Source organism: Leucoraja erinacea, chromosome 25 (genome assembly GCF_028641065.1).
Source record: "Leucoraja erinacea ecotype New England chromosome 25, Leri_hhj_1, whole genome shotgun sequence".
In the NCBI taxonomy this organism is placed as follows: domain Eukaryota; kingdom Metazoa; phylum Chordata; class Chondrichthyes; order Rajiformes; family Rajidae; genus Leucoraja; species Leucoraja erinaceus.
Genome location: NC_073401.1, coordinates 14,893,839 through 14,910,527, shown reverse-complemented (window position 1 = coordinate 14,910,527; position 16,689 = coordinate 14,893,839). Strand labels below are relative to the sequence as shown.

Below are 16,689 nucleotides of genomic sequence, written 5' to 3'. Positions count from 1 at the left end.
CTGGTCTCTGGTTCACTCAGTCTAGAGGAAACAATCCAAGTTAGTCAGCCTCTCCCTGTGGCGAATACCCGCTAATCCAAGCTGCATCCTGATAAACCTTTTCTGTACCCTCTCCAAATACTCCAAAGCCTCCATGTCCTTCCTTTAATGGGTTGAGCAGAACTGTGACGGTGTGAACATTGTAGATGGCCACAATATAAAACCACCACAGCTGCTACTCCAGATGCTACATGAGCTTTGGGCTCAGGCAGTCTGGCACCCATTGAAAATTGTGTAGTCCGTTAGTGTTGCATCCATTCCCAAGAATCAGGAACAGCTTCTTCCCAATATCCATCAGGCTCTTGCACACTACAAACTATCTCAGTCGCACTAGTGATTTCGGGCTTTCGGAGGTAACTAGAGGTAGGAAAAGTCCAGGGCCGCCAACAGTTGACCAAGGACGAGTGGAGCCCATAATGGCCCCATTGTAAGCTGGGGAAGAGGTGACAACGAAGGGATACAAAGATGCACACAGTGTAATTAGTTGGACGACTATAATGGAGGAGAGGGAATGCAATTGGAGAGAAGATGCAACCCTGTTTCTTTAGTTTTGCATTTACTTTTCAGGACAAAGTTTTACAGTGAATTCCTGTGGATTACAGATCATGAGCTACATGGAACAAGGTGGTTTACAACAACCTATTTCAAAGCACATTGTGTGAGCTGCTTGACCATTATATTGTGGGCTCTGGTTGAAAGTTAGTGTGGCACATCCTTGTACATCATTTGTGTTCATTCACTGCACGCCATATATCTAATTAACCCACAATGCTCCTTGCAATATGCCAATTATGGAATTCAAATTATACATTTCTTCCTCGTAAACCACCTTTTTCGATGTAGTTCAGGATCCTGAATCCATTTGAAGCATTTATTCAACTGGGCGGCACAGTAGCGCAGCTGGTAGGTCTGCTGTCTCACACCGCCAGAGACCCAGGTTCAATCCTGACCTCGGATGTAGAGTTTGTACGTTCTCCCTGGGACTGCATGGGTTTCCTCCAGGTGTTCCGATTTCCTCCCACATCCCAAAGACGGCGGGATTGTAGATTCATTGGCCCTTTGTAAATTGTCCCTAGTACGTAGGGAGTGGATGAGAAAATAGGATAACAGAATTAGTGTGAATGGGTGATCGATGATAGGTGTGGACTCGATGGGCTGAAGGACCTGTTTCTATGCCGTGCTTTGAATGACAGCATCAATGGGTGCTAATATAAAATGGGCAGTGTCGCATAGTCATACAGCGTGAAAACAGCCTCTTTGGCCCAACTTGCCCACAGACCAATATGTCCCATCTACACTAGTCCCATATTTCTGTGTTTGGCCCATATCCCTCTAAACCTATCCTATCTATGTACCTGTCTAAATGTTTCTTCAATGTTATGATAGTACCGACCTCAAATACCTCCTCTGGCAGCTCGTTCCATACACCCACCACTCTTGGTGTAAAAAGGTTCCTATTAAATCTTTCCATTCCCACCTTAAACCTATGCCCTCTGGTTCATGATTCCCCTACTCGGGGTAAAAGATTCCGTGCATTTCCCCAATCCATTCTACCCTTGATCCTGTACACCTCTATAAGATCACCCCTCATCCTCCTGTGCTCCAAGAATGATCTGACCTTGTGATCCCCGTCTCAGTTCCTACCAAGGTCTGGCAGATGGATGGATCAGAGATGCTGGTTGATGCTGAGGAAGAAACATTCTGGCGGTGTAGATAACAATGTGTTGATTGAGCCGTCTGCTTGTTTTATCTGTAAACTGATACAAAGTGGTGGCTCAGCTTGCGTGATAGCAGAGACATTTTCATCCCCCGCTGCAGGCAGGATCCAAAGATGCAGTGAGCAATTCACTACAATCACTCATTCATCGAGTCAGCGGTAAAGCTTTAAGTTGATGAGAGATATTATCAGCTTGAGGTCAATGGTCTTAACATATTCATTGCTTTCTCTATCCAACGATCTACAAATGACTCAGCCATCCTTTAACCTTTCAGTGCAATTGTATTAATTGATTGAAAGATACAGCATGGAAGGCGGCCTTTCGGCCAATTGATCACCCGTTCACACTAGTTCTATGCTATCCCATTCTCTCATCCACTCCCTACACATTAGGGCCAATTCACCTACAAACCCGCACGTCTTTGGAATGCGGGAGGAAAAATGGAGCACCGGGAGGAAATCCATGCAGTCACAAGGCGAACGGGCCGGTTCAACTCGGGGTGGTCGAAGCTGCCGAAGCTACGGCCCGGGGTGGTCCGCTGCCCCAGCTCCAAGGCTGGGTTGTGTGTTAGCCTGAATGAATGAATGATGAGTAAGTGAATGAATGAATGAGTGAATGAATTAATGTACAGCTTCCAAATCTCATTTTTTCACATTATAAAAGGGTGCAATTAAATTAATTAGAGTCCATACAGATAGATTTTCATAAATTCAGACTTTAGATCTTACCTTTCAGTTCCAGTTGATTCACAAAGTTTGACTGCAGCATCTCAGCAGCTACTTTGCTTTCAAGACTTTTTCCCTCTTCTATCCACTTAGCAGCACATTCTTCAGCCTCCTTAATGCTTTTCTCACTAAATTCAATTGCCCTGCTGTAAGTTTCCACGACATGTATTCCACAGAACTAGAAAGAACCTTCATCGGAATCTCCAGTAAAACAGGCATCAGTGAAGTCCTCTCAGCTATGTTGTGTGCTAGCCTGAAGCAAAGCACGTGATTGGCCAACTGGCATACAACTCAATGTTAAACGTGCTTTGTACGTTTCCCTCCTCGGTACCTACCCTCGGTACAAGAACTGTTCCAGAGCCGCTGTCTGAAGAAAGCACAGAGAATTGCCAAGGACAAACTGCACCCCCTCCACGCACACCTGGATCTCCTGCCATCAGGCAAGAGATATCGAAGCATCAAAGCCCGGACTACGAGGCTGCTAAACAGCTTCCTACCACAGGCTGTGAGGCTGCTAAACAGTCACTCTGCACCCACAGTCACTTGACTTGACTCTGCGGCTGGCACGGACACTTTAATACTGGCACTGGCCACTCAAAATCAGCGGCCCCCGGACAATTTTTATGATTGGTATATGCTTTTTAACATTGTGTTTTTTTACCTGCTTTTAACTATGAGTATATGAGTGATGTCCATCAGGGACTGGATTGTTTTTAGTGTTATTGTGTGTGAAGTGTTTAAATTTCATGTGCGATGCTCCGCTATTCACTGGGAAACGTCTTTTCATTTTGCACTGTAACAACTGTTGCTTGCAAGATGACAATAAAGGTTGATTTGATTTGATTTGATTTGATTGGACTAAAAATCCCCCAAAATGTTCAGTTTTTTCTCTAATTGAATGAAAATGTGCAAGTCTTGTTCATGACGAGTTTCAGGGGTGATTTATATAATATTTTTACACAATATGTGAAAATTTCATGTAGTTCTGTGACTTGAGTCATGAAACACTGGAATAAAGCTCCTCGGCCCACAGCCTACAGACTCAGGAACAGCTTCTTCCTCTGCTTTCAGGCTTCTGAACGGTCGATCCAAAAGATAGGGTACAGTCCGATTCACCTCTACCCCATTGAGGGCAATGCTGAGAACTATATCTGCACTCTGTATCTTCCCCTTTGCTCTACCTAATGTTCCAGAGTTTGAGCTAATTGTATCTATGTACAGTATATCTACTCTGTTCGGATAGCACGCAAAACAAATCTTTTTCACTGTACCTCAGAGCATGTGACAATAATAAACCTAAACCTAAACCAAAGACAACAGATATTGATGGCAGGAGAAAGCCTTTGGCCTATTGGGTCCCCTCTGGCCATAGAAAAGTCACTTAAACTAATCCTACCTCCCGGGACCTGATCTGTAGCATCCCATATCCCCCCACCTCAAACACTTCATCTAAGCAGATACAATAACAACTTTGAAAAGACATTTGAACAGATACATGGATAGGAAAGAAACAGGGGCACATGGGCCACAGATCATTTCAAGATACACACTGGATTGATATCAAATCTCAGAGATTTGTGCTCACGTTAGCTCAAAGCGTCTTAATTCCCATGGATCACGTCCATTTGGGGCAGCATGGTGGTGCAGCGGTAGAGTTGCTGCCTCACAGTACCAGAGACCAGGGTTCGATCCCGACTATGGGTGCTGTCTGTGTGATGTTTGTACATTCTCCCTGTAATCGAGTGGGTTTTCTCCAGGTGGTCCGGTTTCCTCCCACACTCCAAAGACATACAGGTTTGTAGGTTAAATGTGTAGGAAGGAACTGCAGATGCTGATTCACACCGAAGATAGACAAAAAGGAGTAGGCAGGCACATTTCTGGGAAAAGGGCAGCCCTCTTTGGAGCCCTAAGGGGGGGGGGGGGGGGGGGGGGGGGGGGGGGGGGGGGGGGGGGGGGGGGGAGGGAAACTAGAGGTATGGAAAGGTTCAGAACAAATCAGAGCTGGCACCAATGACTAAGGAAAGGTGGAGAGGTGATAATGAAGGGATTTACAGATGCGAACACTGGAACAGCTAGGACAAGGGCGACACGGTGGCGCAGCAGTAGAATTGCTGCCTTACAGCATTTACAGTGCCAGAGACCCAGGTTCGATCCCAACTAAGGGTGCTGTCTTTACGGAGTTTGTACGTTCTCCTCGTGACTGCATGGCATCTCTTCAAGATCTTCGGTTTCCTTCCACTTCCAAATAGGTACAGGTTTGTAGGTTAATTGGCTTCAGTAAAAATGTAAATTGTCCCTAGTGTGTGTAGGATAGTGTGGGGATTGCTGGTTTGTGCAGACTCAGTGGTCAAAGGTCCTGTTTCCGCGTTGTATCTCTAAACTAAACAACTAGGATGGGGGAGGGATGGAGAGAGAGGGTATGAAGCGTTACTTGAAGTTAGAGAAATTAATATTCATACTGCTGAGTTGCAAGCTGCCCAAGTGAAATATGAGGTGCTATTCCTCCAATCTGCATCTGGCCTCACTGACGATGGAGGAGGCCCAGGACAGGTTTGGAGGGATATGGACCAAATGCAGGCAGGTGGGACTAGTGTAGCTGGGACATGTTGGCCGGTGTGGGCAAGGTGGGCCGAAGGACCTGTTTCCACACTGTATCACTCTACGACTCTATGACAGAAAGGTCAGTATTGGAATGGGAAGGGGAAGTAAAGTGTTTGGCAACCGGGAGATCGCGTAGGACAAGGCGAGCTGAGTGTAGGTGTTCAGTAAAATGATCGCTCAGTCTGCGTTTGGTCGTCTGACATCAAATCTGAAAGGTTTGCGCCTACATCACCACAAAGTTCCCCGATTCCTGTGGATCAGGTCCATTTGTGTTTCAAATGTAGAATTATCAAAACAAGTCTTTTGTTCAGGGAGCAGCATCAGCCCAGATGTTGGTTATGAAAGCAATAGAGTTTGCTGCTGACCTTGTGAGAGTTGCCCACAGCGGCTACCATTCCTGTGGTGTACATCCTTTCCATTTGCTGACATTAATCTCCGGCTCGGTCAGCCATGAGGGCTCAGCACGGGGAAGCAACCCACTACACAGTGGAATGATCTCAAGCTACAAACCAGAAGTTAAACTCTGTTACATTCTCAATTAACTTTTGAGAAAATATTAAAACAACTATGACAAGCGTCCATGTATGCAGAATGATGTAGAATCTGGCCATAGTTTGAGGGTATTATTTTTAGACAATGCAATTAAATGTATTACTGATGGTCTGTGGAGTCCATGTATAATTAGACTATGGGCTTTTATACGGTGCGGAATAAGGCCCTTCAGCCCACCAAGACCCGTGATCCCCCCCCATGCTAACACAATCTTACACACCAGGGACAATTTACAATTTTACCAAGACAATTTAACCTGACAAACCTGTATGTCTTCGGAGTGTGGGAAGAAACTAGAGCACCCAGTGAAAACCCAAGTGGTCACTGGGAGAACAAGCAAACTCTGCACAGACAGCACTCAAAGCCGGGTCTCTGGCGCTGTAAGGCAGCAACTCTACCGTCTTAAGTGTGCACAGGAATTCTGCCCAATGCAAACACATTCAACTTGTGCCCAGGACACAGAGTTCAGACTGGGAACGGGATGGAGTTAACATGATTTCAACAGAAACCACTCTCTATCTCACTTCAACTCTGTTAATTAGATTGGTGGCAACTGTGCACGTTTCATCTTTGCTTGGTTTTAGTTTAAAAACCATCCCAAGTCAGCCATGGCAGAGAAAAAAAAACAACAGGAGATAGATCAGAGGGGAAAACCCACCACTACAACAGCCTGCATTGTTTTAATTGTGGAATCATTACCAACTAACTAAGGTGGTCAAACTTTACAGAGATGGCTGAGAGTGTATTTCGCTGGAACTACGCAGGGGATGAAATGTCCGCAGATAACAGGAGTAAAGAGAATGGGTGTACCGGAACTTTGAATGGGTTAGGAAGTGAGTAGAAACCACAAGACATGTGCTAATCGGGTAATTCAGTTACAAGGAATTGGTTTGTAATAAATTAAAGTCGCCGACATGCACAAATGACGAAACTGTGTTAATAAGAAGTCAGAGCATTGGAGAGGTGGGTAGTGGGGAGGGAAATAGACAATGGACAATAGGTGCAGGAGTAGGCCATTCGGCCCTTCGAGCCAGCACTGTCATTCAATGTGATCATGGCTGATCATCCCCAATCAGTACCCCATTCCTCTCCCCATATCCCCTGACTCAGCCATCTTTAAGAGCCGTATCTAGCTCTCTCTTGAAAGTATCCAGAGAACCGGCAGAGATTCCACAAATTAGTGTGTGGAAAGGAACTGCAGATGCTGGCTTATGCCAAGGCTAGATACTCCAAAGTGCTGGAGTAACTCAGTGGGTCAGGCAACATCTCTGGAGAAAAGGGATGGGTGACGTTTCGGGTCTGACGTTTTTTTGGGTCTGGACCCTTCTTTCGGGGGGGGGGGGGGGGGGGGGGAATTAGAATACTGATTTCTCTAATTTCTAGTAACCTTTGCATTCCCCCTCTGCATCCCTCCCACACCCTTTTGTGCCCTGCTAATTTCACTGCTCACATCCATATATATCTATTATCATCTCTTCCACATCAAGCAATAGATCTTTGTGGGCTCCTTGGTTATCGTCACTATCTCTGATTTGTTCTGAACCTCTCCATACCTCTAGTTTTCCTCTCCCTTGATTCTCAGTCTGAAGAAGGGTTTCATAGAGGTATGAAAAGGTACAGAACAAATCAGAGCCGGCTGAGTTAGCCCGATTTAACTTGGTAAAGACATCTGGCCGAGAAAGATTAGACTTGAAACTTAACTTTAGACTTCAGTGATACAGCACGGACTGTGAGGAAGGCTGTCAATGTACATAGCAGGATATAGATCAGCTATAAATGGGCAGAGAAATGGCAGATGGAGTTTAATCTGAGCAAGCTTGAGGTACTTTAGGAGGTTGAATGTAGGGGGGTTACACTTTGGGAAGTTGAACATACAATTAATGGAAAGACCTTTGACAGTAAAGATGTACTGAGGGATTGTGAGATCCAAGGCCATAACAACCTGCAAGTAGCAACACAAGTAGAGAGAGTGGTAATGAAGGTAAATGGTATCCTTGCCTTCAATGAGCGTAAGAGTCAAGACGTCATGATGCAGCTTTGTCGGACTTTGGTTGGGCCGCATTTGGAGTATTCTGTGCAGTTCTGGTCACCCCATGACAGGGAAAATGTGGAGGCTTTCGAAAGGGTGCAGAGGAGGTTTACCAGAATGATATCTGGATTTGGAAATATTAGCTACATAGAGAGGTTGGATAGACGTGGATTGTTTTCTCTGTAATCCCAGAAGTTGCGGATAAAAGTATATACAATAATGAGAGACATAGAAAGGGTAGGCAGTCTAAACCTTTTTCCCCCCCAAGATGGAAATATCACAGACTAGAAGGCGTAGCTTTAAGGTGAGGGAGAAAGTTTAAATTGACATGTGGGGCAAGGTTTTTTTTTTACACAGCGGATGGATAAAGAGGAGGCCATTTAAAAAAAAAAGATGAGAAAAAACGTTTTCACCCAGAGAGTTGTGAATTTATGGAATTCTATGCCATAGAAAGCAGTGGAGACCAATTCACTGGATGAATTTAAAAGAAATTTAGATAGAGCTCCAGGGGCTAACCGAATCAAGGGATATGGGGCGAAGGCAGGCACGGGTTACTGATTGTGGACGATCGGCCATAATCACAATGAATGATGGTGCAGGCTCGAAGGGACAAATGGCCTCCTCCTGCCCTATTTGCTATGGTGAGTGCCTGGAATGCAGTGCCTGGAGTGGTGGTGGAGGCAGATACAATAATGGTGTTTAAGAGGTCTTTAGGTAGGCATATGGATATGCAAGGGAGGGATATGGATAAAGTGCAGGTAGATAAGAGTTGGTCTTGGTGTTATGTTCAGCACAGACATTGTGGGCCTGTTCATTTAGTTTAGTTTCACAGCACGGATATAAACCTTTAGGCCCACCGAGTCCACGCCGACCAGCAATCCCCATACATTAACACTATCCTACACACGCCATGGACAATTTATTATTATACCAAGACAATTACCCTACACTCCAGTACATCTTTGGAGTGTGGGAGGAAACCGTAGCACCCGGAGAAAACCCACACAGATGACCTTTCCTCATTGCTAGAAGTGGTTACGGATGAAAGGGACTCCAGGGGTGTGGGGAATGTAAAGAGGGAGGGAGCGAATAGAAGGGAGAATCTGTCACAGGATGGGAGGAGAGATGAAGGTGCGTGCTCAGAAAGAGTCAAACAGTAATGATTTTTTTTTTTTAATCAATTTCATCATAAAAATTTTACTTTACAACGTTATTGTAAGGGCTTTTAATTTATAATTCAGAGAGAAACGGCACAGAAACAGGCCCTTCGGCAAACGGAGTCGGCGCCGACCAGCTATCATCCTGTACACTAGCACTATCCTACACACTAGGGACAGTGAAAGATAAAGTCCAGTAGCGTTTGATGAAAGATGGTACAAGGGTCTCCAATGAGGTAGATGGCAGGTAAGGACTGCTCTTAAGTTGGTGATAGGATGGTTCAGTTGCCTGTTAATAGTTGGGTAGAAACCATCCCTGAATCTGGGGACAATCCTACATGCAGGTACAAGAGTACAATGATTGTAGCGTTAAAAATAGTAGCGTTAAAAATAGTTTCATCCGAAACGTTGCCTATTTCCTTCGCTCCATAGATGCTGCCTCACCCGCTGAGTTTCTCCAGCATTTTTGTCTACCTACGATTTTCCAGCATCTGCAATTCCTTCTTAAACATTTCATCTGAACATGCTGGTTTGCCAAAAGACAAAATGCTGGAGTAACTCAACGGGTCAGGCAGCATCTCTGGAGGACATGTATAAGCGATGTTTCGGGTTGCGACCTTTCTCCAGATTTCTATTGAGGGAATGTAGGAAGAGTCTCTGCATTTCCCTCAACATCTTGTCCCTCCCAAATTCTTAAAAATTATTCAGTCTTATCTTGGCATCAAATGCCCATTGTCCTGGCGATGGCACTGGGTCGGTGTTGCAGGGGCCAGCCTGACCTGGTGACGTTGTTGATGTCCTCCACTGCTGCTCCACGCCACTGCAGGGTGCTTCTGATCTGCACTGTTGCCCGTCATCTGCATGGTCTCCAGCGGCCAACTCCGCCAACACCTCAACTCACTCTCACATCTCACATCCACCTCCTACACACTAGGGGCAATGTACAACACCAATCAACCTCCAAATCCCATGCCCCCAGTGTGTAGGAAGTGAATTAACCTACAAATCCGCACATCATTGGGACGTGGGAGGAAACCAGAGCACTCGGAGAAAACCCACGCGGCCACAGGGAATGGGTGCAAACTCCACACGGACAACATCCAAGGTCAGGATGAAATCCGGGTCTCTGACAGAGGTAGAGGTAGTAGCTCAACCCACTGTGAAACCCTATAGTGCCACCATTAGGTCTTCAAGGTTGGGGGAAAAAGTGCTTTAAAAAGACATTTAACTCAAAGCCCTTCAGACAAAATTAAACCCTTTCCTGGAAGCTGCAGATATCAGGGGGGAACTAAAAACGGTCATAACCCGTTTGTGTGGCAGCGGTAGATTTGCTGCTTTACAGGTTTACAGATTTAGCACTTTAACCTCCTTCCATTCCCACACTGACATTTCTGTCCTGGGCTGCCTCCATTGTCAGAGTGAGGCCCAGTGCAAATTGGAGGAACAGCACCTCATACATATTTCACTTGGGTAGCTTACACCCCAGTGGTATGAACATTGACTTCTCCAACTTCAAATAGCCCTTGCTTTACCTTTCTCTCCATCCCCTCCCCCTTCCCCAGTTCTGTTACCAGTCTTGCTGTTATAACTTTGTACCACCCTCCCCATTGACATCAGCCTGATGAAAGGTCTCGACCCAAAACGTCACCCATTCCTTCTCTCCAGAGATGCTGCCGATCCCACTGAGTTATTCCAGCATTTTGTGTCTACCATATAACCATATAACAATTACAGCACGGAAACAGGCCATCTCGACCCTTCTAGTCCGTGCCGAACACGTATTCTCCCCTAGTCCCATATACCTGCGCTCAGACCATAACCCTCCATTCCTTTCTCATCCTGCTGCTTTACAGCGTCAGAGACCCAGGTTCGATTCTGGCTACGGGTGCTGTCTGTGTGGAGTTTATACGTTCTCGCTGTGACTGCATGGGGTTTCTCCCACATTTCAAAAACATGTGCGTTTGTAGGTTAATTGGCTTCTGTAAATTGTCGTTATTGTGCAGAATAGAAATAGGTGTAGGAGTGATTGTTGGTCGGCACGGAATCGGTGAGCCAAAGGGCCTATTTCAACACTGTATCTCAGCCTTATTTCAGCTCTCAGCAGGAAATAAATGCGTTAATACAACTTTCATTTATTTGTGTATGAAAGAACTGCAGATGCTGGTTTAAACCAAAGATAGACACAAAATGCTGGAGTAACTATAACTAATTAAAAACTCACGGCAATTTTTATGTTACATTCCCACTTCCCTCCACCCGAGGGGGCTACTGTGCAAGAACACAGCTCGAGCTCTCAGGAAACTTGCATCCTTTCCAATGACAGAAACAGAAACAGGAGTAGGCCATTCGGCCCTTCGAGCCTGCACCGCCATTCAATATGATCATCCAACTCAGTATACTGTACCTGCCTTCTCTCCATACCTTTAGCCACAAGGGCCACATCAAAATCCTTCTTAAAGATAGCCAATGAACTGGCCTCAACGACCTTCTGTGGCAGAGAGTTCCAGAGATTCATAACTATGTTTTTCTCATCTCGGTCCTAAAGGGTTTCCCCTTTATCCTTAAACTGTGACCTCTTGTCCTGGACTTCCCCAACATCGGGAACAATCTCCCTGCATCTAGCCTGTCCAACCCCTTATTTAGTTCAACCACCATTTCGATAATAGTCTACTTTCCTGTTTTTGCCACCAAAGTGGATAACCTCACATTTATCCACATTATACTGCATCTGCCATGCATTTGCCCACTCACCCAGCCTATCCAAGTCACCTTGCAGCCTCCTAGCGTCCTCCTCGCAGCTAACACTGTCCCCCAGCTTTGTGTCATCCGCAAACTTGAAGGAATGTTTTCCTCCATTACTATTCACTTGAAAATACCCAGTGCAAAAGGTAAATGAATATCAAACCAAAATTATGTCCTCAATACAAATGTGGTTGCTGCAATCTTTCACACCAATTTAAAAAGCTTTACAGTCAAAAAAGGTTTCCAAACTGGGATTCCTGATTTAGATTAATCACTGATGACCCCTCTTCCTGAAGAGCTTGAAGAATCAGACGTGTTATTTTGGGTGCTGAGATATTAATAGGTAATAAAGCTTTTAAAACTTCAGATTGTTTTTATTTTTGAATTCACAATGAAATCAAAGACCCACACCATCCTGCCCACGCTTACATCTCGCTGCTACCATCAGGAAGAAGGTGCAGGAGCCTGAAAACCACGACTTCCAGATTCAAGAACAGCTTCTTTCCAGCAACCACCAGGCTCTTGAGCAAGGCACAACCCTAACATCAGCAGCCGTACACTGTGTCTTTGGTTGCATTAGGGAATTCAGGTTTCACCCTAGTATAGATATCTTTTAAGTGATGGATGGATGCAGGTGAGATAGTCTGGCAAGTGATAGGTGGATACAGGTGGGGGGGGGGGGGGGGGGGGGGGGGAGGGAAGTGATGGGTGGAGTCAGTGACAAAGGTTAGAAGTGAAAAGAGACAGAAGGGAATCAGTTAAGGAAAGAAGGAGTCAAATGTAAAGCTCGAGGGAGGAATATAGGTAGGTGGGGAAATAGGATAAAGGGAACTCGGGGATCTGGGGATGGGAGATGAGGATACAGAGGGGTGAGGGATTTATATTAAAGCTTTAACTGCTCAATCCAGTGTAAGATCATGAAGTGGGAATATTAAGAGACGCTGCCTGACCCACCCAGTCTCTCTAACAATTCCTGTTTTATTTAACATTGGAAGAACTCATCGCACACAGGAATGTCCCGGGCAATACATGGTGACACTTTGCAGATTGTGCAGACACTTAGGGGCAGCGGTAGAGTTTCTGCCTTACAGTGCCAGAGAACTGGGGTTGATCCTGACTATGGGTGCTGTCTGTACAGAGTTTGTACAATCGCCCTGTGACAACGTGGGTTTTCTCCACGTGCTCCGGTTTCCTCCCGCATTCCAAAGACGTACAGGTTTGTAGGTTTATTGGGCTTCTGTAAATTGTACATTGTCCCCAATGTGTAGGTTAGTGTTAGTGTACGGGGGTCGCTGGTCGGCACAGACCCATTGGGCAAATCTCGGACTATCTTTAATCGGATTTTACTGGACTTTGTCTTCCACTAAACGCTATTCCATTTCCATGTATTTGTACACTGTGGGTTGGCTCAATTGTAATCACGTATTGTCTTTCCGCTGACTGGTTAGCATGCAACAAAAGCTTTTCACTATACCTTGGTACACGTGACAGTAAATTAAACTCAAACTGAAAAGAAGGGTCCGTTTCCACGCTCAGTCTCAAGATTGTTTATCTTTTCCCAAAACAAAATACATCCATAACCCTTCTTTAGTAAATTAATTATTATTTTAATGACACTTAATCCCAAATATCAGTTTACATTTAGTAGCCAGAAGTCTGTCCAGCATTTTAGATAACAGCCACATGGCCATGCACTTCACCCGCGCCTGAACCTATAAAAACCTAACAAAGTTGCATCAGACTTCAGCGCTGAACGCAACTGAAGCTTCAGTCCACTCTCCACATAAAATCGTGGATCCAAATATAAGGAGACCATTTTTAAATGAAATTTTTCTGACCTCCACACTCCTGCTTCCAGAGAAACCAGAAGTCGTGGCGAAAGAGTTACGTACAACACACATCCTGGAGCAATACAACTGCGTGAAAACAATAATTCTTCACAAGCGTTTACAATTAAGTAAAACCTCCATGGAAAGTTTGCTACATCATCCGTTAAAGCCATACTAGGGGGCTTTAAAAAAAGATATTAATGCTATAACATAGAAGATCGGGTTAACCTACAAACCTCATTACTCCTGTCTCCAGCTTTCCGCAGAAACCACTGGGTCAGGGGCATGTGACAACTATTTTAAGCCTGTACCTTACATCCACTGCACAGTTTTTTACCTATTGTCATTGATTCAGATTGCCCAGTGGTGATATGTGGGTCAATTCCATCAGCTTTCTAAAGTAAGACCTTGTGCACGTTCAAGCTGGAAGTGCAAAACAATAATTACAATTTGTCAGGACCTCACGCAGGAATTCAATCATTGAAGTAGTAAACAGATTTACCTGAAGACAAATTAGCTAATCATATTCTAAATAAATGGCTGAACTGCTAAAGACTGCAGGAAATTATTGGCATATTAATCTGTTTAGACTTCTCGGAGAGAACAATTCCTGGTCTTCGGATCTCAGGCATCTACTCGATGGATGAAGCCACAGGAAGCACCGAACCGATGGCCACCTGCTATCTGTCGCCATTCTGTCGCTTCTGCAACATTGTGATGACATTATCAATATCTTCTTCAGGCACCTGAGGGAGAAAAAAAAATGAATACCAGTGACTACTCTGGCCAGCAAGCAGAATTCACATTTTAACCAACTTTACAAAGAACAAGCAATAATGACAGCACTGTAAGCCAAAGGGTTCAGTAAATGCACTTTGGAATGAGTTATATTTTCAGATACTCAGCCTGTTACACAGAGACACACACAGAGACACACACACACAAACACACACACACACACACAAACACACACAGTGCTGCTTCAAGAAAGGCTCTTTATTAGACGACTACGGAGTATGGAATCGAAGAATTTCACAGTGACTTGTCACATGTGACACTAAAGTATTGATTCATTCAGATGCTAGTTTATTACGAAGATAGACACAAGGTGCTGGAGTAACTCAGCAGGTCAGACAGCATTTCTGGAGAAAAAAGATGGGTGACATTTCAGATGTCACCCATCTTTAGACTCAGAAGTGCTGCATTTGATGAAATCATCTTGCATCTTTCCCTTGTTATCATTATCTTGAACCAATGCCCACTTTAAGCAGGATCAGGTGCACAGTTCAACATGTAGAAAAACATCACACGTACCAGGGCATGGTCAAAATTGAAGGTGCTGATGTAGTAAGCGGAAATGTCAGCGCTCGCTAAAGCCTCAGAGATCTGTGCAACAATCCCGCATTCATCTAAAGAGAGATAACAAACTATTAAGATCGACATCCAAGGGCTAGATCAAATAATTACCATGGCCTTATCACATCTCACTGAGCAAAACACAACATGCTGGAGGAACTCAGCGGGTCAGGCAGCATCTGTGGAGGGAATGATATTTCTGGTCATTCACCCATTCCATCCACGGATGCTGCCAGAATTACAGCGTTTAGTTTAGAGAAACAGCATGGAAATAAGCCCTTCAGTCCACACCGACCATCCATAACCCACTTTCGCATCCACTCCTTACCCACCAGGGGCAACTTACAGACGCTAATTAACCTACAAACCTGCACGTCTTTGGGATGTAGGAGGAAACCGGAGCAGCCGGAGGAAACCCACGCGGTCACAGGGAGAACGTGCAAACTCCACACAGTGACAGGACCCGAGGTGTAGATGAAACCCGGGTCCCTTGTTAAGGTCGAGATTTATTGGGCCCTGTAATTTGGCCCCAATGTGTATGGAGCAGATTAAAAAAACACACACGCGAACACACACACACACACTGCAACCTGCAAGCCAACTAATAAGGGCACATTTGTTAAATGGAGGAGGGAACAAGGGGCGGCACAGTGGTGCAGCAGTAGAGATGCTGCCTCACGGGGCCAAAGACCTAGATAGGTTACTCCCCTCTCAATATGAAAGCCTCAATCTTGCCTCAAGGGCGGCAAGTTGCGCAGTGGATAGATCTGCTGCCTCACAGCTCCAGAGACCCAGGTTCAATCCTGACTATGGATGCTGTCTGTATGAAGTTTGTATGTTCTCCCTGTGACCACGTGGGTTTCCTCCAGGTGCTCCTCTTTCCTCCCACATCCCAAAGACGTGCAGGTTATTTGGCTCTGTAAATTGTCCCTAATGTGTAGGATAGAACGAGTGTCGCAGGTCAGCGTGGATTTAGCGAGTCGACGGGCCTGTTTCCATGCTGTAGCTCTAAAAGCTAAACTAAACCAAGGACTTGAGGGTTTTGCCCAAACTGCTTGCAACGAGCGGAATAATGCAGCTCAGTGGTCGGCAGAGGAAGAAATTAAAGTGGCAGCTGCTCTATGCCTGACCAGACGGACCACATGAAACACAGCGGAGCCTCAATTTCCTCTGCCCAAACCACACACATCCCATGTCGCCCCACACCCTGTGGCCGGCCCTGACCCTCATGCTATTTCCCCAACACTTCCATCCTCTGTCCCTTTCTGAACTCATCTCAGGCACGACAATGAATTAAAGGAAGACATTCAGACCGATGAAGGGACTGTACCTTCCTGGTACAGGTCCGTGGAATTGGGAAAAATTCACCAACCTGATCAACAGTGAATGGATGAGCAGAGAGTGATGTAGTCTGGGCAGAGTCAAGGGGCAGTGGGGGAGGTGGGAAGGAGAGTCAGGAGATTGGGGGCAAGGGTAGGCGAGTCAGTGATTAGTGCTAGGGACAGGGTTGGTTGAGGTCCCAATGTTCAGTGGTTGGTTAGATAGGGGCAGGGTCCTCGGTGTTCAAAAGGACACAAAGTGCTTGAATAACTCAGGTCAGGCAGCATCTCTGGAGAACACAAATTGGTGACGTTTCAGGTCAACTGAGTCGGAACACAGAGTTCCTCCAGCACCAGTTGCTCCAGTTTTGATCAAGATTCTAGCACCCGCAGTTCTGAAGAAGGGTTACGAGCCAAAATATCACCTTTTTATGTTCTGCAGAGATGCTGCCTGACCCGCTGAGTTACTCCAGCACTTTGGGCCTTTTTTTTTTAAACTAACATCTGCAGTTCCTTACGCCTAGTAATTCACTGGTAGTTTGGCTATAACATTATTGCACTGGGGACTGCATATAGAATTGTTTGCGTAAGTGCGAGTTTACATAAGCCGCCTATTGCTTAA

General features: G+C 45.4%; 2 protein-coding genes across 2 annotated transcripts in view; one reads left to right on the top strand and one right to left on the bottom strand.

The window, feature by feature from the left end:
* The window catches only part of pes (pescadillo), a 276,479-nt gene that overhangs the window by 170,646 nt on the left and 89,144 nt on the right, over nucleotides 1-16,689 (top strand). The gene's annotated exons all lie outside the window — the stretch shown is intronic.
* LOC129709445 (cytosolic arginine sensor for mTORC1 subunit 2-like) overlaps nucleotides 13,147-16,689 on the bottom strand; it is a 35,455-nt gene continuing 31,912 nt past the window's right edge. The window contains exons 8-9 of the mRNA XM_055655849.1: nucleotides 14,707-14,801; nucleotides 13,147-14,138 (exon numbers count right to left, since the gene is read on the bottom strand). Of these exons, the coding sequence (XP_055511824.1) occupies nucleotides 14,073-14,138; nucleotides 14,707-14,801 (161 nt within the window). The 3' untranslated portion in view covers nucleotides 13,147-14,072. The remainder of the gene's footprint in view (nucleotides 14,139-14,706; nucleotides 14,802-16,689) is intronic.